At 34.3% G+C, this 25,159-nt stretch overlaps 1 protein-coding gene across 5 annotated transcripts in view; it reads left to right on the top strand.

Moving 5' to 3' along the window:
* Positions 1 to 25,159, top strand: part of GRIK2 (glutamate ionotropic receptor kainate type subunit 2) — a 725,919-nt gene that overhangs the window by 694,386 nt on the left and 6,374 nt on the right. For all 5 annotated transcript variants that reach the window (XM_061131531.1, XM_061131528.1, XM_061131529.1 and 2 more), the window contains one exon: positions 15,608 to 15,858. In XM_061131531.1, the coding sequence (XP_060987514.1) occupies positions 15,608 to 15,858 (251 nt within the window). The remainder of the gene's footprint in view (positions 1 to 15,607; positions 15,859 to 25,159) is intronic.

Raw genomic sequence — 25,159 nt, 5'->3', positions numbered from 1 at the left:
TCCAAAGAATAGCACAGAGAGATGAGAAAGCCCTTCTCAGTGATCAATGCAAAGAAATAGAAGGAAAACAATAGAATGGGAAAGACTAGAGATCTCTTCAAGAAAATTAAAGATACCAAGGGAACATTTCATGCAAAGATGGGCTCAATAAGAGACAGAAATGGTATGGATCTAACAGAAGCAGAAGATATTAAGAAGAGGTGGCAAGAATACACCGAGAAACTATATTAAAAAATCTTCATGACCCAGATAACCATGATAGTGTGATCACTCACCTAGAGCCAGAATCCTGGAATGTGAGGTCAAGTGGGCCTTAGGTAGCATCACTATGAGCAAAGCTAGTGGGGGTGATGGAATTTCAGTAGAGCTATTTCAAATCCCAAAAGGTGATGCTGTAAAAGTGCTGCACTCAATACGTCAGCAAATTTGGAAAACTCAGCAGTGGCCACAGGACTGGAAAAGGACAGTTTTCAATCCAATCCCAAAGAAAGGCAATGCCAAAGATTGCTCAAATTACCACACAACTGCACTCATCTCACACGCTAGTCAAGTCATGCTCAAAATTCTCCAAGCCAGGCTTCAATGGTATATGAATAGCGAACTTCCAGATGGTCAAGCTGGATGTAGAAAAGGCAGAGGAACCAGTGATCCAATTGCCAACATCCATTGGATCATTGAAAAAGCAAGAGAGTTCCAAAAAAAAAAAATCTATTTCTGCTTTATTGACCATGCCAAAGCCTTTGATTGTGTGGATCACAACAAACTCTGGAAAATTCTTAAAGATGTGGGAATAGCAGACCACATCTGACCTGCCTCTTCTGAAATCTGTATGCAGGTCAGAAAGCAACAGTTAGAACTGGGCATGGAACAACAGACAGGTTCCAAATAGGAAAAGGAGTACGTCAAGGCTGTATATTGTCACCCTGCTTATTTAACTTACATGCAGAGTGCATCATGAGAAACGCTGGGCTGGGGGAAGCACAAGCTGGAATCAAGATTGCCGGGAGAAATACCAATAACCTCAGATATGCAGATGACATCATGCTTATGGCTTAAAATGAAGAACAACTAAAGAGCCTCTTGATGAAAGTGAAAGAGGAGAGTGAAAAAATTGGCTTAATATTCAACATTCAGAAAACTAAGATCATGGCATCTGATTCATCACTTCATGGCAAATAGATGGGTAAAGAATGGAAACAGTGACAGACTTTATTTTGGGAGCTTAATATCACTGTAAATGGTGACTGCAGCCATGAAATTAAAAGATGCTTGCTCCTTGGAAGAAAAGTTATGACCAACCTAGACAGCATATTAAAAAGCAAAGACATTACTTTGCCAACAAAGGTCCGTCTAGTCAAGACTATGGTTTTTCCAGTGGTCATGTATGGATGTGAGAGTTGGACTGTGAAGAAAGCTGAGCACCAAAGAATTGGTGCTTTTGAACTGTGGTGTTGGAGAAGACTCTTGAGAGTCCCTTGGACTGCAAGGAGATCCAACCAGTCCATCCTAAAGGAGATCAGTCCTGAATATTCATTGGAAGGACTAATGCTGAAGCTGAAACTCCAATACTTTGGCCACCTGATGTGATGAACTGACTCATTTGAAAATACAGTGATGCTGGGTAAGATTGAGGTCAGGAGGAGAAGGGGACAACAGAGGATGAGATGATTGGATGGCGTCACCGGTTCAGGGGACATGTGTTTGAGTAGACTCCGGGAGTTGGTGATGGACAGGGAGGCCTGGCGAGCTGTGGCCCATGGGGTCGCACAGAGTTGGGCATGACTGAGTGACTAAACCGAAGTGATTTCTAAGTGGTTAAAAATCATTCCCTTTGGAACCTAGCCAGGGTTTTAGCATCAACCAATCAGTATATTGTAGGTTAAGTAACCATCATTCAGGGGAACATGATCAATGTCTATTCTATGGTTTAGTCACTCTGTCATGTCTCTTGCGACCCCATGGACTGTAGCTCACCAGGCTCCTCTGTCCATGGGATTCTCCAGGCAAGAATACTGGAGTGGATTGCCATTTCCTTCTCCAGGGGATCTTCCCGACCCAGGAATCAAACCCAGGCCTCCTGCATTGCAGGCAGATTCTTTACCGACTAGAACTATGAGGGAAGTCCATCTATTCTATTAAAAAAATTTTCTATCATAGGACATTATCTAAATGAGCAGCATTTTTTTTTTTCTTTTCTTAACATTTCCTGAGTATTTAGTAAACAGAATCTGGTTGTGTTCAGAGAGGATTACCTCTGAAAATATGTTTGTTTCCTTCTAATTTTGTCAATCTATAAGAAATTTTATCACTCTTCAACCAGTTTGGATCTGTAAAATTCTGAACATGAAATATAAATATAGATCATCCCTTTTCTTAAGGAGTTAGACTTAAAAAATTTAGATATAAATTTATATAGGAAAACAAATTAAACATCAAATGGGGGAATGCAATATTGAACATAAACTAGTAGTAGTCTGTTATTTAATGCAGGGATTCAGAGTGGTAGAGGTTGGTGAGAACCAAAAGTTGGCAAAATTGAAAAACTGACTTGAGCTCTCCCTTAGAGCTAGGGTCTGCAACCTCCAGGAGCTAATGTAGGATGATCTGAGGTGGAACTGATGTAATAATAATAGAATAAAGTGCACAATAAATGTAATGTGCTTGAGTCATCCCAAAACCATCCCTCATGCCCCAGTCCATGGAAAAATTGTCTTCCACAAAACAGGTCTCTGGTACCACAAAACTTGGGGACCCATTGCTAAATGACAGGTATTTTACTCTCCTGAAAAAAGTTATTCTCTCCCAGTTCTGGGGTTCTTCAAGAAAAGTAGAATCCTTTTCTTGAAGATTAAATAGGATGATGATTTTATTTAAAATTGTCCAGCTATTAGAATTCATTCATCAAAGTTTAATATTGAACTTGGAACAAAAACATCATAGTGAGGAAAGTATTCCTGACATTTTCACTCTTACCGCTATTCAAATGATTATCATGCAGATGAAAAACTGTTAGGAAGGCAAAGTTTCTAAAATGAAATTATTCCTGTTTTCATATTTTGTGTCAGAGTTCCATGATTTAATATGTAGCAATGTGACTACAAATCTACTTCACCAGTCACTTTTAACTAATATGTATGAAATTGGTCAGAACAAGTGATAATAGTTTACTTTTTCATTATGTGCTAATAACATTTGCCCTTCTTATTCTTTGTTCACACAAGTCAAAGAATATTCAGAATAGTAATAAAAGGCAACTGGATAGAATATCTACTCTACAATTTGAAGGTTTTTATTGATACATTTTGGAGTAGAAAATGGCAACCCACTCCAGTGTTCTTGTCTGGAAAATTCCATGGACAGAACAGCCTGGTTGATGGCAGTCCACAGCATCACAAAAAGTTGAACATGACTGAGAGACAGCATGCACATGCATTGATACATTTTGTGTGCCTTGTATACCCATCTCCTTTTGTGATCTTAGATACTTAAATATTCTCCTGAGGATTCTACAAATCTTCCTTTAAGTAGAATCCTTTTCTATAGAATTTTGAGATCTACAACAGAGGAAAAAAAACAACCTCTATCCAACTTAAGCCAGTTATAGAATTTGAATATAGGTATTTAGCTTAATTACTTTTAAAAATTTTATCTTAAATTTATATATATATTTGATGGTCCTTGGTGGTATATATACATTTCTACATTGACAGAAGCGTTTATATTTGGCTCCATTTCACCATGAACCCAATATCTTGAACTTAGTTCTCTGTATCTAGAAAAATAAATAAAGTGAGTTTGGGGGTGCTCTCATTATTATTTGCCTTTTTCATATATACCTTTCTAAACCAGGAATTCATAAAGAAAGGAAATAGAGGAAAAATAGGTGAAAAGCAGCCAAAGAGAAAGAAGAGTTGTTGTCCCTACGATCTTCAAAGTAATGCAACCCTTTTTGCATACGAAGTCAGCAGACTAACATAGTTCCATCTGTCACATGTTTCTATAATATGGTGTTCATTATAGTCATCCTCATAGTTGCAAAGGTTATTCAATATATGTGTTTTGTGTTACAGTAAAAACTCAGTGGGGCAGGATTCATGTTACATTGTTCATCCCTATATGCCTAGCACCTGTGTATGTATATGTAATGATTAGAATCTATCACCTGTGTTTGTATATGTAATAATTAATAGTAAAAAAAAGATTCATACATGACTCTCAAACCTGGGTCTCCCACATGGCAGGCAAATTCTTTACAATCTGAGCCATCATGGAAGCCCTCATCATATCATTATTCAATAGGAAAAGATAGATAGCAAAGCATTAGAATACCACATACCAAATGTTGTACTAGGGTATCTGCTATGTGCTATGACTCCAAAGAAGAAGGATTCTGCATATCTCTGTGACAGCCAAGTAGAAGTGTACAAAGTTAGGGAAATATGAGGAGCAGATTTTCTGGTTGTGAGGATGTTCAACCAGAAAATTGGAGAAAGTATGAAAACAGGGCTCTCCAGAGAAATAGAACTTCATAGTTTGAACTAATGGCATGTTAGTATACAGTCTGAGAAGTCTGTGATATGTTGAAGAAAGGGATTTTATGACATCATTAGGAATTTAGTTTATATTCCATAGATTTCTTGTTTTGTTTTAGTCACTAGGTCATATCTCTTTTGCCATGCCAAGGTCTGTAGCCCACCAGGCTCTTCTGTCCATGGGATTTCCCAGGCAATAATACTGGTGTGGGTTGCCATTTCCTTCTCCAGGGGATCTTCCCAACCCAGGGATTGAATCTGCATCTTCTGCATTGACAGGTGGATTCTTTACCACTAAGCCACCAGGGAAACTAGTTCAATAGCTTTAGAGCACCACTAAAAATGTTTAAGCAAGAAAATGATGTTCATAGATTTCCAGTGTGGAAACATCACAAGTTATCGTGGAGAAATGATCACCTTTAGCACTCATTTACTGTTCTGTGATTAAATGTTATGAGCTGATAATTTGTTTTCAAGATGAGATTAATCTCCTTTAATTTTTATGATTATCACTTGTGAGTTCTTTATACGCCTATCAAATTGAGATTGTTTGATAGAATACCTTCCAAAGAAAATACAGTGATAACTTTCCAAAGAATAACTTTCCAAAGAAAGTTACAGTGATGACTGTAACTTTACACTAGTTTAGCTTTTATCTAACAGGAAATTTGACATGGGTCCCATGGAGTGTTTAGTTGCTAAATACTTCATTTGAAATAAATGTATTATAATTATTGCATATAGAGTAAAGATATATAGTTTAGGTTCATAAGAAATAACTGAAGGTAAAGTTGCAGGTATGCATGACCAGCTGTTAAGTGATTCATATTTTATTCATGCATGTAAATATTATATTTGGTCTTCCCAGGTGGTGTTAGTGGTAAAGAACCCACATCCCAATGTATGAGACACAAGAGATGCAGGTTCAATCCCTGGATCTGGAATATCCCCTGGAGGAGGGCATGGCAACCCACTCCAGTATTCTTGCCTGGAGAATCCCATGGCCAGAGGAGCCTCGTGGGCTATGGTCCACAGGGCTGCAAAGATTCAGACATGACTGAAGCAGCTAAGCACACACTCTTGCACAAATGTGTGCCAGGTATTCTACCTGGCAGAAATAACCCCTGTCTTTATGAAATGTATAGCCTGTTACTGTAAATAAGCACAAATTATTAAACAAATAGTCACAGAAATTATTTTTAGTTACAAACTGAGACAAGTTCTATAGAGGAAAAGAACAGTGATGCTATGGTATTGTATAACAGCACTGTGGACTGATTACAGCATAAAACGGGAGAATAGCAATGTAAAATTGAATCTGAAATGTAAATATAAAATTTAACTTAACACTTTTTAAAAACAAATATGAGAGAGGCAGTGTCCTAAGAGATAATACAACCCATCTTTTGCTGAGAAAAAAGGCTCTAAGAAAATGTGGTCTAGTTCCAATATTATTGGAAGATTTTATCATGGAAATAATGGTAAAAAGAGATAAAGGTCTAAAAGCACCCAAAATATGTTGTGCATTTAGGGCACCCAACTCTCATTTCAGTATGGGAAGCAGGGAGTAATTTCATAAAATCTGACATTGCCAGCAGCACTGTAATTTAAGAATGAAAGTTGATGGTTCCAGCAGATAGCCTCAGATCTTTTGTGCTAACAGTTCTTTTACTTATTAAGGCATGACCAAGGGACGCCTCTGACAGCTGATATAAATGTAAGGATGGCATAAAGATGTATGAACTTGTTTATCATCCTAACTTATCCTAGATGGTCAACACTAAAAGTGTGAAACTCATATGTTTATGAACTCTATGTGTTCTACTGAATTTAATAAGAAACTGAGAAGATGTCAATATCAGAAGTTATACCTTAACATATTTTGACTATATCATAATGGATTTTTATAATTGATTCACTGTTTCATTCAAAAAGCATTGTTAAATGCTTACTTTGTGACAGGTACTGTGCTAGATGCTGGATGAAAAAAGATGAATAATGGATGGTTGATTACCTATAACTGACAGGTAGCCTGATGTTTTAAGTCATTATTTAAAGCACTTCAAGTATTTGGGTGTGTCTTAGAAATATTTATCAGATTAATCACCTTCAAAGAAGAGGAATAATTACAGGATTATTGAAACTCTTTAAGTCAAATCATTGAAATTATATATACTTAGTAAATATAGTATAGTCACATATCCATATGATGTGTAAGTTACTATACTTCAGAAAGTGCACAGTATCTTGGAGAAATGACATGCTATGCTAGAGGAAACCTAAAATTATGAGTAGTCTATTCTGTACAAGTATCTTCCCAGACCCAAAGAGAACAAATACCAGGATGTTACCTAATTCTCTGTAATACACAGCTCATAATATCATTATGATGAGTTGAATAACTATGAAATATAAAACAAAGGACACTAAAGTCCTTTAGGAAGTGGACAGTGGGGATTTGTTATTATGAGAAACAGAAATACCTAGCCAGCCTCTTATAATTTTAACAAAATATTTAAAGGATCTGGGTACTATTAGGAAAAATAAGGACAGTGTATTTCCCCCAGAATTGGTCTCATCAGTTTTTATATAGATAGATTTAAATAACTCATAATTATTGTCCCTCAAATGTATTTTGTAAAGGGATTTAAAAGCCAGCCGTGAAAACATGTCCTAAAGTAAGTATTGTGATGTGGATTCTTATGAGCTGATGCTTCATGAAGCATATGAAGAGATGAAAAAGAACAGACAAAAAATATGTGACTTAATCAGTAGTCCTGTGATGTGTAAATTCAAAGCTAAAATCTAACAAGAAACAGCTTATTTTTGACAGAGAGAGTTGATGTAGTAACAGTAATAATTACTGTTATTGAAGGCAGTGCTTTTCAAATTGAGATTAAAACAAAATAATTGATGGGAACATTAATAGATAGGAAGGAAAAAATTCTTCAATAAAACAAATTTAATCATTTAAGACATTTTTAAACTTTATCCTTCATTGGAGAGATAGCAGCCTTTTATTTTGCTAATGTATAATGTATATTTACACAAAAGATATATTTGTTATGGCGTATTCTTCAAGCTTATTTGAGCGATGAATTCTTTAAAAGTGAAACACAGATGTACACTTCCTAAAAAAGAAGTGTATGGGGAAAATCCAGTTTAGGAAATATTGTTATAATAAGTTTTAGAAAGAGATTTTTTTTAGAAAGAAAGAGTGATTTTTTCCCCTTACCTTGGTAATCGATTAAAGCATACAGAAGCCTAATTTGAAAGTAAAGACATTTTTGGCAGGATGGATGGGAGATTGCTGGTATATGGATATTGTGATTTTAAAATATTTCACTAAAGCATGATAGGTATTAGAAAATTTGCTGTGCAACCTTTAAAGAAAAGCTTTATTACAGTTAATAAGCCTCTTCAAGAGTTAAAAGTAAAGCTAACTCCCTTTCTTTTATCTTTTCTATATTATATTTCCTGAATAAGATAAGGAAAATGGTACACACTTAAATTGGTATGTTTGTAAAGAGCATGAACAAAACAATCAAATGAGCAAATTGATAATTTATGTGTAGCAGATTTAAACTTTAGAACCAAGAATGTATAACTACGTGTGTATTCCATTCTATAAGAAACATCAAAGGATTGAAAGGAAGGGAAGCGGGGAGGGGAGGTGGGAGAGGAGGGAGAGAAAAGGAAAGGGAGTGGGAGGGGGAAGGAAGGAGAAGGAGAGCAAACAAAGAGATAATGTATGAAAAAAAAGTGAGGGAAAGGTACCAGGAAGGTAGGAGGAGGAAGGAGGGCAGAAAGTAAGAGAGAAGGGAGTCAACTCAATTTAGTAAACCCGGCAAGTTGGCTCAGAACCACTTGGTGAGATTTATATTAATTGTTTATAACAAATCACAGTTTATTTTCCTAAGGAGCTTTAAGTCTTTGTTACGAGGAATGTTCATGAAATCATAATTTTATGTAAAAAGTCCTTTGATCAAAATTTAACCTTTGGGGGCATTTGGAGACTGTGTTTTTTTTTAATTGAGGCATTCTGAATAGGTGTGTTTGTAGGTTTTATTTATGCACACATATATATTGCTGCCGTTTGTCACTCAAAAGTGCCTTTATGTCTTTTTGAGTGCTCTTTTGAGCCCCATGCCTTATCAAGGGACTTCGCTATGTAGTAATCACATATCTTTTTTCCTTCCTTCCTTTCTTCCTCCTCCCCTTTCTTTCTTTCTCACTCTCCTTTTCTTTCATGTAAGCTAGAAACGGTTTTATCTGGTAATTGGGATCCTTCAGCAACTTGAAAAAAAGACCATTTTTAAACATAATTGTTCCTTTCTGTCAGAATGGAGCATATGTTTAAACAACCAAAGAAAGTCTCATTGTAAGCAGGAATAAAAATGAAATAAAAACCAGAGATTGCATAGTGAAAATCAGAGAGCTAAATTCAGCTTTAAGAGGTATTTGCCGTATCTCACATGGTGTTTTTTATTTTTATTTATTTATTTATTTTTAAATTTCTAATTATTTTATTCATCATAATATATTTGAGAAGCAGCCATGTTGCTGCATGTGCAATGGTTCCTTCATTTTCTTTTTTTTTTTTTTCCATTTAATTTTATTAGTTGAAGGCTAATTACTTTATAATATTGTAGTGGTTTTTGCCGTACATTGACATGAATCAGCCGTGGATTTACATGTGTTCCCCATACCTATCCCCCCTCCCACCTCCCTCTCCATCCCATCCCTCTGGGTCTTCCCAGTGCACCAGCCCTGAGCACTTGTCTCATGCATCCAACCTGGGCTGGCGATCTGTTTCACCCTTGATAGTATACTTGTTTCAATGCTATTCTCTCAGAACATCCCACCCTCGCCTTCTCCCACAGAGTCCAAAAGTCTGTTCTTTACATCTGTGTCTCTTTTTCTGTTTTGCATATAGGGTTATCATTACCATCTTTCTAAATTCCATATATATGCATTAGTATACTGTATTGGTCTTTATCTTTCTGGCTTACTTCACTCTGTATACTGGGCTCCAGTTTCATCCATCTCATTAGAACTGATTCAAATGTATTCTTTTTAATGGCTGAGTAATATTCCATGGTGTATATGTACCACAGCTTCCTTATCCATTCATCTGCTGATGGGCATCTAGGTTGTTTCCATGTCCTGGCTATTATAAACAGTGCTGCGATGAACACTGGGGTGCACGTGTCTCTTTTGGTTCTGGTTTCCTTGGTGTGTATGCCCAGGAGTGGGATTGCTGGGTTTTTTAAAAGTAATTTATATGCAAAAATCTTAAAGTAGAGAATTTTATACAAAATATTTCCTGGGATATAATAAAGGTTTAAGTATCTGGGAACCCTGTGTTGAAATTCCCACAGATTGTTTAATAAAATTTGAACTGAAAATTATGTTTCCATACTTGATGTTACAATTTTTCAGATCTTTTTGTCAAACTTGTTTCTTCACAAGTTACCTGTTTGCCCTCTTAAGCATTTGAGGATTGACTTTTAGATGCAAAAGCATATGTTATATTAGACATATTTACAAATCCTCAGCAGTTTTCTAATCAAACTTAAGAACCCTGTTGCAAAGGTACTCATCTACTTGAAGGCAACCTTATGGTACATAACCCCAGCTTCTCACAGCTGCCACTCAATGGCCTCATAGTTCTTGGCTTGACAACCTCTGGATTGAGGCTAGGTTCATACTTGAGCAAAACTTAGACTCTATCTATCTAACTAATGGCTGTTCACTTCATTAGAGCTAAGTGCATGGCTATTCATGTTGAAAAGAAGATAAAAGATACTTTTATTCATTGATATCAATATCTCCTTGAAATTTTTCAACTAAAGTTTCGAATCACTTTTGACTTTATTGGTACGTTATAGAAATGCTTCCCATGGATCACCAAATAACACACCAAAGAAATAATGTCGTTATTGATGAATTATTAGTTTTTAAAATAAGTCAATAATAGAATGATGAAGTATTGCAGTGATTTAGTGTCATAGATTATATTATCTGTATTGTTTCACCCAGTTAAAAAACTCAAACTGAGGTATATTAGTTTTTCAGCTTTTATTCAAACTGATTTCTAATTACATATTATGTTTACACTGGAAAGCAAATGTGGGGAGGTGTGCTACCAACAGGACATTTTCATATTTACAATAAGTGCTGGAGATAAGCCCAACCAGCAAGAAATCAAGATGTGTCCATCATTTGTTGAAAATTGGTTTACTTTTTTTAAATCTGTGCCTTATTTTGAGAATGTAGTAGAGAATATGGTGTTTGAAAATATTAGAATAAACATCATAAAGCATATTGCTCAGAATGAAAAATGACATGGCTCGAAATATTACTTAAATGGATCAAGAATTTTCCATATTTCAAAGTCTACTTTTCATGTTAGTATCCTCCAAACATTTGTTTATAATTGTACATTCAGGCTATATTTTTTATTAGCCACCTATAGTCATTTCTATAAGTACTAAAAGTACAAAATTTGTTTCAGATGCTATTTTTCCAATGATAGGATATATTTGATAAGCTAAAATGATTTTTTCTCAATCAATGTTTATTTTGCCTGGGACATACATGATTAATCAGAATGGTAATTCAGAGTACATGTGACTTTAAAGCTGGTTCTAGTCTAGATGTAATGAATTAATGAAAATTGGATAGCCAAACAAGATGACCTTCATTTATATTTCTTAAATACATGCCAGAGAAGACTGAAGAACCCCATTGTCACTTACAGTATGTTAGAGTTTATAATCTACTTAGGAAAATAGATCACATCTTAAAAGATAAATAATAGTGATACTTAATGACCTAAGCTGAATCTCCAGTAAATGATCAAAGTAGAAAATAGTATGGACTAGGCTAATCCACTGAAATCTGAAGGGCTAAGGGGAAGAATTTAAATTGAGCATCTTCATCAGAGTATTATTTGGAAGAGGACAGAGGAAGGAAACTAAGGAGCAGAAATTATCCTACCATAATTAGATTCTGCACAGTTAAAAAAATAACTTAGTTCTAATTATGGGAATGGATAAAGCACTTTTTAGGAATACAGTAAAAAAGATGTTTAGAAGGCATGTACTTAAACATTTCTTCTACATAAATTGAAGATTACGTTAAGGAAACAGCTTTCTACCTGGACCTGATGTATCTTCACTCCAACTTTTCAGTAAGGTACTAACTTCTCATGATTTTCCTTGTATGTCTGTTTTTTAACTTTCCTGTTCTTTCTAAAAGAGCAGTGCTGAATTAGTCCTGTTATACTAATCAAGTAAAAAGAAGACATATAGTGCTGTTCCTTATGGGGCAAAATAGTTTCCAGATCAGGTTTTTAATTGCTCTTAGCAAAAATAATCTTTAGGTGCAGATGCAGGAATATTTAAATCAAGACAAAATCACAGACACCTTGGGATGCAAGCTGAAATCAGTATATTTCTACAAGCAGAAAAAACACTTATGGATGAATTTGTGCAGAAAACTGTAATGTGCAGTGTTTAGGAAAGATTAGAGTTTAGGAATGATTAAACTCTAATAACAGACTATTTTCTGGATGAGAGAAAGCAATAAGACTGATCCTTTGGGACAGATGTTGAAAGATGCATATAGTTCAGTATTATTCCATGCTTTGGGGCAGCCAATTAGAAAAGTTATTACTTATCATATAACACTAATGCAGATGAACATCTACCACAATTAGCATATATACTGAATTTCATTTGTACTGTTGCTTACAGTGAAAATAATATTTCTTTCCAAAGTGTAAAATGATAAACAAACAACCAAAGAAAAACCTTACAGCGTGTCACCATGACGATTTTTGAATGATCGTCTGTACAATCTGTTACTTCTGGTATTCATCTCAAATAACAAATATAAACCATTACTATCTGCAAAGTATTTGCCATTCCTCCCAGCTGAGCTATTTCAAATCATAAAAGATATTGCTGTCAAAGTGCTGCACTGAATATGTCAGGAAATTTGGGCAACTCAGCAGTGGCCACAGAACTGGGAAAGGTCAGTTTACATTCCAATCCCAAAGAAAAGCATTGCCAGAGAATGTTTAAACTACCACACAATTGCACTCATCTCACACACTAGCAAAGTAACACTCATAATTCTCCACATTAGGTTTCAACAGTACACGAACCGAGAAATTCCGGGTGTTCAGACTGGATTTAGAAAAGACAGAGGAACCAGCAATCAAGATGCCAACATGTGTTGGATCACAGAAAAAGCAAAAGCATTCCCCCCAAAATCGACTTATCTTTCATTGACTATGTTAGTCTTTGACTGTGTAGATCACAACAAACTGTGGGAAATACTTCAAGAGATGGGAATACTAGACCACTTTACATGCCTCCTGAGAAATCTGCATGCAGGTCAAGAAGAAATAGTTAGACTCGGACATAGAGCAATGGACTGGTTCCATTTTGGGAAAGGAGTACATCAAAGTTGTATATTGTCAACTTGCTTATTTAATTTATATTATATACAGAGTATATCATGCAAAATGCTAGACTGGATGAAGCACAGGCTGGAAAAAAAGATTACAGGAAGAAATATCAATAACCCCATATATGCAGATGACACCACAATTATGGCAGAAAGCAAAGAGGAACTAAGGAGCCTCTTGATGCAAGTGAAAAAGCTGGCTTAAAACTCAACATTCAAAAAATGAAGATCATGGCATCTGGTCCCATCAGTTCAGTTCAGTTCAGTCACTCAGTCATGTCTGACTCGTTGCAACCCCATGGACTGCAGCACACCAGGCCTCCCTGTCCATCCCCAACTCCCGGAGTTTACCCAAACTCATGTCCATTGAGTCAGTGATGCCATCAAACCATCTCATGCTCTGTCATCCACTTCTCCTGCCTTCAATCTTTCCCAGCATCAGGGGCTGCTCCAGTAAGTCAATTCTTTGCATAAGGCGACCAAAGTATTGGAACTTCATCTCCAGCACCAGTCCTTTCAATGACTATTCAGGACTTCCTTTAGGATTGACTGGTTTGATCTCCTGGCAGTCCAAGGGACTCTCAAGAGTCTTCTCCAATACCACAGTTCAAAAGCATCAATTCTTTGGTGCTCAGCTTTCTTTATAGTCCCACTACCACATCCATATGTGATTACTGGGAAAAAAAAAAAATAGCTTTGGAACTTCACAGTTCACATATTGCTGAAGCGTGACTTGGAAAATTTTGTGCATTACTTTACTAGTGTGTGAGATGAGTGCAATTGTGCAGTAGTTTCAGCATTCTTTGGCATTGCCTTTCTTTGGGTTTGGAAGGAAAATTGACCTTTTCCAGTCCTGTGGCCACTGCTGAGTTTTCCAAATTTGCTTGGCATATTGATTACAGCACTTTCACAACATCACCTTTAAGGATTTGATAGCTCAACTGGAGTTCCATCACCTCCACTAGCTTTGTTCATAGTGATGCTTCCTAAGACCCACTTGACTTTGCATTCTAGGATATCTGGTTCTTGGTGAGTGGTCACACCACCTTGATTATCCGGGTCATGAAGATCTTTTTTGTACAGTTCTTCTTTGTATTCTTGCCATCTCTTCTTAATATCTTCTGCTTCTGTTAGGTCCATACCATTTCTGTCCTTTATTGTGCCCGTCTTTGCATGAAATGTTCCCTTGGTATCTCTAATTTTCTTGAAGAGATCTCTAGTCTTTCCCATTCTATTGTTTTCCTGTATTTCTTTGCACTGATCACTGAGGAAGGCTTTCTTATCTCTCCTTGCTATTCTTTGGTACTCTGCATTCAAATGGGTATATCTTTCCTTTTCTCCTTTGCTTTTCACTTCTCTTCTTTTCACAGCTATTTTTAAGGCCTCCTCAGACAGCCATTTTGCTTTTTTGCATTTCTTTTCCTTGGGATGGCCTTGATCCTTGTCTCCTGTACAATGCCATGAACCTCCATCCATAGTTCATCCGGTCCCATCACTTCATGGAAATAGATGGGGAAACAATGGAAACAGCGAGAGACTTTATTTTCTTGGGCTCCAAAATCACTGCAGATGGTCACTGCAGCCTTGAAATTGAAAGACTGTGCTCCTTGGAAGAAAAGTTATGACCAACCTAGACAGAATATTAAAAAGCAGAGACATTACTTTACCAACAAAGGTCCATATTGTCAAAGATCTGGTTTTTCAGTAGTCTTGTGTGGATGTGAGAGCTGGACTATAAAGAAAGCTGAGCGCTGAAGAATTGATGCTTTTGAGAGGATTCTTGAGAGTCCCTTGGACAGGCAGGAGATCAAACCAGTCAATCCTAAAGGAAATCAACTCTGAATATTCATTGGAAGGACTGGTGCTGAAGCTGAAGCTTTAGTACTTTGGCCACCTTATGTGAAGAACTGACTCATTGGAAAAGACCCTGATGCTGGGAAAGATTGAAGACAGGAGGAGAGGGGGATGACAGAGGATGAGATGGTTGACCGACGACAGGCCAAATTGATGGATGTGAGTTTGAGCAAGTTCCAGGAGTTGGTGATGGACAGGGAAGCCTGGCGTACTGCAGTCCATGCAGTCGCAAAAGAATCAGACATGACTGAGTGACTGAACTGAACTGAACAGAACTTGTTAATCTTAACTGCTTCAAATTATTGCAACTTAATCATGGGAAACACCATTTTTTGCACACTTTCCTAAAAACCAAGGTTTCCATTTTGTCAATGTTCTCTTTCAGTGTTGAATGATTCCTAGCCATTAACTAAATATCCTTGCCCTCTCTGCATTTCTTTTTGTAGATTTCTACTTACCATTTTTTATTTTCCCAATTCTCTAAGTTGAGCCTGAATTTAGCAAGAGATATTTTCCTCTTTCAAAACAAAATGTATTTTAACCTTCAAAATCAGCAAGGCCGCCACCTCTATTTATTTTGTTAAACTTGTATTTTTGCCATTTCCAGTTGATTTTTCCTGCTGACAATAAATATTGGCATATTTCACAGCGTTTGGAAAGAGCTCTGTTCTTTCATCATGTTAACCTTTGATTATGAAATTCTGGCTTCCTGGAAAGCATTAACAAACCCTCTCTTTTCCTAGGTTCTCCATACAGAGACAAAATCACCATAGCAATTCTTCAGCTGCAAGAGGAAGGCAAGCTGCACATGATGAAGGAGAAGTGGTGGAGGGGCAATGGGTGTCCGGAGGAGGAAAGCAAGGAGGCCAGTGCCCTGGGGGTTCAAAATATTGGTGGCATCTTCATTGTTCTGGCAGCCGGCTTGGTGCTCTCTGTTTTTGTGGCAGTGGGAGAGTTTTTATACAAATCCAAAAAAAACGCTCAATTGGAAAAGGTAAATGTCACTTTTTTGCAACTTAAAACAATTGTTGTTATAATAAAGCCAACTATTTTTTATCTTGCCAACCAAGGGTGATCCCTAGAACTGTGACTGTTAACGATCTTCTGTCGCTCGTTATATACAAAGGTTCATAGAACTCAGGATTAGCTTGGTGCTTTTAATTTAAAGGTAATATTTTTTAATTGAACTGTTTCAGAACCAGCAACTATTTTCCCTCTTATTAAAGTCTGAAACTGGAAAAACTTTTGCTGCTTGAAGTTCACTGTGATTAGTTTATTGGAAGGATATAATTAATGAAGTAAAACTCAGAAACTGTTATATGAAGAAAACATTTTTCTGCAGTTAAGTGCTTCAAGATACAATACTCATTAATAGTTTCAAGTTAGAGAGTAAATATAATTTTTATTTGAAGATTTTTGCTCCAATGCATTTCTGTTTGAAAAATCTCAAAGCACATTGTGGAAATTTTAATGGATATTCTACATTAATGAATATGTGAGAATATTGTGGGTTTCTTCTTTGCCACTTAATATTATTCTTAGTGCATCTTTTATTGTCTTGCACAGGAGTCTTCAGGAGAATATATAAACCTCAAACTATTGAGATTATTGCAATTTTCCTTAGGATTTTAATATATTTAATCTTTGTACAAATATCTTTACATTCTATTCTTTAAAAAGTTTGTGAACATAGTTCATATTATACCTTTCTAGTGCTATAATTCCATCAGTTCTATAAATATAAGAATGCATATTTATAGAGAAGTCTTTCTTTCTGATAGTACATGCTACTCTTTAATATAAATGTATGACTCGGAACATAAAATTCGGCTTTAAAATTTTTAAGCCTTTTATAACTAGTCTTTTAGTATATAATAAACATCTCTTGTGTTTTTAAATGAAAAGCACTTTTTTAGATCTTAATTTTTAGATGCTGCATCAGAATGAGATATATTGTTTTAAATATTTTAAAGGTTTATAAACATTTATTGGTAAATATAAAAGTAGAAATATGATATTGTCCTTCATATTTAATAATTTATGATACGGTTATCTTTTCTGAAATCAAAATTCTGGATACAGCATTCCTACATTTTACTTCACTTAATTAATACACTAATTCAGTTTACTTCACTTAATTTAATTAAGGAAGGTAATTAATTCCTTGAAATAGTGTTAAATGACTATTCTGATAGTACCATTCTATGAGTAAAATAACCAATTAAAAAGTTTGAGAAATTTGGGCAATTATATGATTTATTTAATGGTTGTATCTGCTCATCTGACTAAATCAAATATCTTTTGCCACAGGTGTGACTGAAAATTAGGTCTAAGTACACTTTTTACATTATGATTTTATTATGATGTCAAAATGAGTTTTGGGGTCAAATCCTAAGAACTAATCAAAGATGAAAGTTATTAAATCTCTAATTTTCATATTTACTATAAGTTATCAACAAATGTGATATTTGGTTAGCTAATGCTTAAAATGAGTCCAAAAGTAATATAAGGAATTTAGGTTGTCTAATTAGAACTTCACATCATCCATATGCAGTAGTTTTCTTTCACTTATAGCTCAGATTTAAGATAAAACACATACATTAATCTCTTGACAGCATATGATAGTCTATTGCTCTTTTCTCTTTGTATCCTGTTTGTATGATTTACCTGGGCCTTGTCTCTATGTACAATTATTTTATAACATTAAGATGTATTTATTTATTTATTTTTCATTAAGGTGTTTTTAAAGGACATGGGAATTTACTTTTTTAGAATCACCTTTATTCTTATAAATAACTAGTTTAGTTGAATTTTTCACATATCAACCAGTTCTTAATTTCTGTGGACTTCTATGACCTTCTTAAACATTAGAAAATGGGAATCAATTGACTTGTTTGGGCTGAAGCAGATAAAATATTATATTGGAAAAAAAGAGCTGTTTTGATAGGTCGTGAGCATATGAGTCACATCCTCTGATGTCAACGTCTCCACAAAGCTTCCGTAATGAAGTTCAAATTCTCTAGCTTCCCAGAGGAGACACGTCAGGATCTCTCTCTGTTCATCTTTGTAGTTTTATATTTTGCTTCTCCCCAATTTGTGCTTGTACTGTAACTGCACTAAATTGCTTTCTATTTTCCAAGGTGAGCCAGCTTTTTAAAATACTCTTCCCATTTGACCTGAGCAACCTTTGTCCATTTTTCTACCTGGAAAATTCCTACTAGTCATTTTAGATTAGGCATTCAAGACTAGGCATCAAACTTGCCAAGAAAGTTTTCCTAATCAATAGGTATAATGGATCTGTGTACAGGGCACAACTATTTCCACAAGGTGGTGTTAGATTTTTATTTTCTATTCCAATGAAATTGCCAACATCTGTTGGATCATCAAAAAGAAAGAGAGTTCCAGAAAAACATCTACTTCTGCTTTATTAACTATGCCAAAGCCTTTGACTATGTGTATCACAGCAAACTGTGGAAAATTCTTAAAGAGATGGGAATAGCAGACCACCTAAGCTGCCTCCTGAGAAGTCTGTATGCAGGTCAAGAAGCAACAGTTAGAACAGGACATGGAACAACAGACTGGTTCCAAATTGGGAAAGGAATACGTCAAGGCTGCATGTTGTCACCCTGCTTGTTTAATGTATATGCAGAGTACATCACGTGAAATGCTGGACTGGATGAAGCACAAGCTGGAATCAAGATTTGTGGGAGAAATATCAATAACCTTAGATATTCAGATGACACCACCCTTATGGCAGAGAATGAAGAAGAACTAAATAGCCTCTTGATGAAAGTGAAAGAGGAGAGTGAAAAAGTTGGCTTAAAACTCAGCATTCAAAAAACTAAGATCATGGCATCTGGTTCCATTACTTCATGGTAAATAGATGGGGAAACAATGGAAACAGTGAGAGACTTTATTTTTTTTTTGGGGGGGGTGGTCCAAAATCACTGTAGATGGTGACTGCAACTATGAAATTAAAAGATGCTTGCTCCTTGGAAGAAAAGCTATGATTAACCTAGATAGCATATTAAAAGGTAGAGACACTATTTTATCAACAAAGGTCCATCTTCCGAAGCTATGGTTTTTCCAGTAGTCATGTATGGATGTGAGAGTTTGACAATAAAGAAAGCTGAGTGCCGAAGAATTGATGCTTTTGAACTGTGGTGTTGGAGAAGACTCTTGAGAGTCTCTAGGACTGCAAGATCAAACCAGTCCATCCTAAAGGAAATCAGTCCTGAATATTCATTGGAACGACTGATGTTGAAGCTGAAGCTTCAATACTTTGGCCACCTGATGTGAAGAACAGACTCATTGGAAAAGACCCTGATGCTGGGAAAGATTTAAGGCAGGAGGAGAAGGGGACAACAGAGTATGCGATGGTTGGAAAGCATCACCAATTTGATGGACATGAGTTTGATCAAACTCTAGGAGTTGGTGATGGACAGGTAAGCCTGGGGTGCTTCAGTCCATGGGGTAACAAAGAGTTGGACACGCCTGAGTGACTGAACTGAACTGATTCAAAAGAAAACCATATGACTCTATCTGTACATCTCATTTTTTAAAAAAGCTTCGCTGACTTCAGAAACTATCCTCATTCCAAGAACATTTGCTGCCCCTTTGAGAAAGTTGGGAATGTGTTTTATCCATTTCAAACAAGATCCATTCTTTTCTCTGTGAAGCCTTTGACAAAATTTCTCCCTTGAAAGTAAAAAAGTGTAGTCGCTCAGTCCTGTAGAGCTCTTTTTTTTTTTTTTTGGTGACCCCATGGACTGCAGCCTGCCAGGCTCCTCTGTCCATGAAATTCTCTAGGCAAGAAGACTGGAGTGGGTTGCCTTTTCCTTCTCCAAGGGATTTTCCTCACCCAGGGATCAAAGCTGGGTCTTCCTCTTGGCAGGCAGATTCTTTACCATCTGAGCCATCAGGGAATCAGCTCACTATTTTATTCATATTGCTGATTTGAGTGTGTGGGGGGGTCCCTCTTTCCTTATTAGATTCTTTCCTCTTAATTCCTTTAGGAAAAGGAACTAGTGAGTTTGATTTGTATCTCCATATCTCAGACAGTTTCTGTTGGCGCAAGACTCTTTCTTCCTTTTTTGTATTTCTCTCTGTTTTCCTCCTTCCTTCCTTTTCTCTCTCTTTACCTGTTAAATAATGAAACTGATTCCAGAATCTTAGAAAAGTTGATCATAAATAATAAAAAAGAATTATATTTTCACATAATTCAAAAGAAATATGTTTATAAAGTAAATAAATAATAGGTTTTTTTAGATGTGATCCATTGGATTTATTGTGATAAATTATGTTCTTGAGCTCCATTCCTCTTCATTTTTCCTGAGAAAAATATCTTACTTTGTTGGGCTATATGGTTTAACACCTTAGCTAATTTATTAAAATTAGCTGTGAAATATTCCTAGATTTTATTGTAAAATATGCATGTGAGTGTATAGAAATTTAGTTTATTTGTATTTATGACTTGTGTCTTTAATTGAGATTTTTAGATTTTAAAACCAAAGTAAATAGTTTTAAAATTATTCATTTACTCAATAATTATTTATAGAGAACCAAGTGTATGATGAAATGTTTTTGCACACTGGAAGTAAGCAAGTATATATTATTCATAATTCCAGCTCCCAAATACTTTCTCTTACCCCTTTTTCTTTCTCCATTTTATTTCTTCTTTCTTTAATTCATAATATTCTTTTATTTTTGAAAAGAATAAATGAAAATTTCTATCTTTATCTAAATAAACTGGTAGATATGATATACATGCCATCTAGTTGAAAATGAAGTTTATTTATAAAATTTATGATTGACTAATATATTACCTTTCAAGTCTTACTTCTGATAATGATAAAATTAATGATTATTATTATTTAAAGGTGAAAATAATATGTCTTTTATAGTATATATTTGGTAAGATATTAAAGGATCACACTGGTGTTAATGACTATAATGTTTTTATATTTCTGAGTTGTTTGAGAACTAAGTGTACTATAAGTATGTGTTATTTTTAAATGAGGGCATTTTAAACTAAAAAGAAAAGATAATGCTGAAATATGTAGACCTTATAAAAATATAAAAATTGTAAGTTGCATTCCTTTCCAATAACCACAAGATGGTGTATTATAATTTTTAAAATACTTAGTGGTTTTAATTTTAATGCAAATATTAATGCCTCAAGGACATATTGCATTTCACATTTATTCAAACTTGTTAACTAAATAGGTGTTTTTCTTTTTTTGATGGTTTTCACCATATAACCTGACCATTACAAAAGTTACTTAAAATATTTTTCCACTTTGAACATGTTTGAAAAATAACTAATCAATATGTGCATTTTCTAATTTTCTTTTTGCTGTATATTTTCCTTGCTTTTAAAAACATTAGTGCTTGAGGTACATTCAGTAAGCAATTCAAGAAATTGTTGCACATCTTAGGCAATTATCAATGCATTTCAGGTAACAGAATTGTTTCAAATAGTCTGTGTTTACCTTTTAAATCTTATTTATAACTGAAAAAACTTGCCTAATATTTTGAATTTTAATTTCTCTGGTAATATATTTTATGATAATACATTTATTTTTGTAAGTATGAGTTATAAATTGTTGTAATAATTTTTATAATACTATTTTATGATAATTATTGTTTATTAATTTATGTTTGGAATTATTCATCATTTCTTAAATTTTTGAATATGTTCACTTTTAAAAGCTATATATAATTCTGCCTTCTTTTGCTTTCCAATGAGAATGGTAATATAACTTACATAGTTGCACCTTTTGTTTCTATGTGATACGTATATAAATAGATTTATTTCCATGTAACTGAAATTGATTTGCCTGTACAAACTGTTCCTTATTGAACATCAGGTTGAATATGAATCTTTGAGTTTCTTGATATTAAAATATAATAAAATATTCCCTTTCTATTATTTAAGCATAAAGAAAATATAGTAAATACATCTTAGAAATAAAAATGTATAAATTATTGCTGGATATTGAATTTCTAAGCTACATTCCATATCTTGGATACATATTTTGTGCCTTCCTGCAAGGTGATTAAAGTACATTTTAAGAGTTATTTTGTACAGTTATTTTTCAGGACATAGTACATTTTAGTGTATGTAGTTGTTTGTATTATAGAACACTGGTAAATCTTATCAACAGTAACCTTTATATAATGTGATAATTTTCAGTCATTGAAAATTCAAAAAAAGTGTTGTGGGCATATAGAATGTTCTTCAGTGAATAGTTGAATAAGAAATGTAGAAGGCAGTTGTAACTCATAGAAGGACAAATGAATGAAATGAGGAAATATGAGGAATAAGAAGAGAATCATAGTGGTTTAATTTGAACTTGCAAGACTAGAGATTCTGTATGAAAGATTATTCAGGGGAATAACAATTTTCAAAGCTGGCTGAATCTGTATTTCATGGAATCAGGAGAATTAAAACAAGTTGTTCACAAATCCTTATGCACAAATTGCTTCCAGAATGCTGAAGAATTTGTTCTAACAGAGGTAATGCTTCATAATGTCTTCATAAAAGAAGACATTTATTGGATAAGATATATGAAAGCAAACATTGTCATAAATCATCAGCAAACATTTTATTACAATATTTACATTTTTCCAAATAATACTTACAAATCATGGAATATTTGTACTTTTCATTAGGGAGTTTGTATTTAATATATGGAGTTTTAACTGTTAACATTCTAAGTAAATTTTTAATATAAAATCTAGCTATAAAGCATGTTGCTACTCAAAAGTTATAACTAACAAACTTTGGACAAAAGTGTATTTTGTCTTGTTTTTATGTTACTGCCTTTCTATGAGAGCAGAGCTTCTCTCAATTTCCACTAATATCCTTTATAGGGTATTATACATATATATATATAGGGACTAACAGGATGGCTCAAAAAATGCTTTTTATATATAAATATAAAATAACACTTCAATTGCCAATTTTCATTTTGCTCACTAAGTAATTGCAAATCAGCAAAAGGAGTTTTAAGTCATTCGTTTGTGATAACTCATACTCTTTTAATGCCCATAATGTTTTAAAACAAGATTATAGCTGGTTTTCATCAATGACTTTAGAATTTTTAAAGTGTAATATGTCATGTGAGTACAAAGTTATTCTGCTGCTGCTGCTAAGTCACTTCAGTCGTGTCCGAGTCTGTGCGACCCCATAGACGGCAGCCCACCAGGCTCCCCCGTCCCTGGGATTCTCCAGGCAAGAACACTGGAGTGGGTTGCCATTTCCCTCTCCAATGCAGGAAAGTTACTCTGAGAGCTATGCAAAGATTATTATCCATACTGTGCAGAAGAAGATAAGTATCTCAAGGGTCAAGTATGTTTCTCAAGTTGAAATAGGCCTAGACTAATTCTGTTTACACCGCAGACGACTACAGGACATGGAAGTAGAACATTTAGCTATTTTTCTTGACAGGTTTTATCCCTGATGTTGTATTGACAAAATTGATCATGAGCTCTGTATAGTTATTTCACTTTCCTGGACATTAAGCATGGGTTTTGAAATTAAAAAAAAAAAAAAAAAAAAAAAGAATCATTCTTCAAGTGTGTTCAACTTTGGATTATATTAATCTTTCTATATATTGTTTAAATAAATGAATGGGTTATAAATACACCATATATTAAAATGTTTTAGAAGTTAATATAGTTAACATATATAGAGGTTTTTGCATGTCTGGCATATACTAAGAAGCTTTCATTATAATATAATTATTATCTTTATTTATAAAGCTGATACATTTTAACTGCTGTACTTTAAAGGAAAGAGAGCTTTCCTGGAATTAAGCATTAGTTATTTGGATGTTACATACTTTGTTGAAAAATTGTTATTATTATGACTACTAGCAAGAATATGATTAACATTGCTTTTTCTTAAAATTCATTTCACAGCTGTATCGACTAAAATGTTGATGAAGCTTGTCAGACCTAATTTATTGATTTTTCTAACTTAAGTAAGGGAAGTATAAAAATGTATAATGATGCCCCATTTTTCTCTGTCTCATTTATTTGCAAAATGCAATATAAAGCTATTCAGTAATTATTTCTTTAAGAGTCAAGGTTTCTGAAAATATTTTAATCTTTTGTTATGTTTATCATTGTAAAATAATCCAGGCTAAAGCATAGGAAGCTTTGTCATTTTATTTATTGAGAAAAAATAATTTAGTGCCATAATTTTTCCTGTCTGATTTATTATTTAGTATTCAAAAATTACCATTTGTTAAGAATAGAGTCCAGGTAAAAGAACTTAGCTGAAATTCAAATCACTGTTAGTGAGGCAGGCTAATATAATAACACACAGAATGGAAGTCAAGAGAACAGTATTCCTCTTTTAGTTAGAATATCAGTGTGTGCATACCTGTCTGACCGCATATTTAAATAATATATATATATGTATATATAGACTTTTTAAAAAGAGTACTGCTCTAAGACTAAGCATCAAGATCAAAGTTTATATATATTTTTTTTTTTTTGAAATGAGTATCTTAGCTAGTCATTGTTCATCTCCCATTGCTTCACTGTTACATTCATACAGCTTTAGGTAAATCCATACTTCTGATAGATAGCACTAGCTATTTGATATTTTTAAAAGACTGCCAGTTAAAGAGTCAAATCAAAAGAAATGGGCCTCGTTAAATGACATTTATCTTCATTATCTAGCACACCAACATTTATATAAAATGTTGCATATTGCATCCAATATTCTTTTTATTTTCCTTCAGTTATTATTTAGTTAATTTAAGTATTACCTAAAGTGGAACAATTTTCCACAGGGATTAATTACAGTGACAGTTTGGATTTGTCTCTACTACCTGTGATCTGGAATTCTTGGTCAAATGGCCTACAGCATCAGAAATTAATTAGAAAATGTCTGAGAATGAACAAAGTATCCATAATCAGTGAACAAATAATTTAAATGACAAACAAAACAAAACATTTTGGTTGAGAGATGCTAGTATATATTAGGACATTGCACTACCAAGTCTCTTAGAAGCAGTTTAAAGATGTTTTAGTAGGCTTCAAATAGAAACTGTACACAAAAATGGTTGGAAATTATTCTGAATATTGGAATATCATTTAGTTAACTTTATACCCTCAAAAAATAAGACAGTAAGATGTATAGAATAGGTTTCTCCTTACAAAATAAATACTAAATAGAGACCTAATAATAGCATATATTTATGATTATTTCTCTTCAGTTGGTATAGTATTATATATTCAACATGAAAGTGATGAGTTTCGAAGTTTAAAAAATTAAACTT

The sequence above is a fragment of the Dama dama genome, chromosome 28 (genome assembly GCF_033118175.1).
Source record: "Dama dama isolate Ldn47 chromosome 28, ASM3311817v1, whole genome shotgun sequence".
Classification (NCBI taxonomy): Eukaryota; Metazoa; Chordata; class Mammalia; order Artiodactyla; family Cervidae; genus Dama; species Dama dama.
Note: the sequence above shows the minus strand (reverse complement) of the source record. Positions and strands in the feature narration are given on the sequence as shown.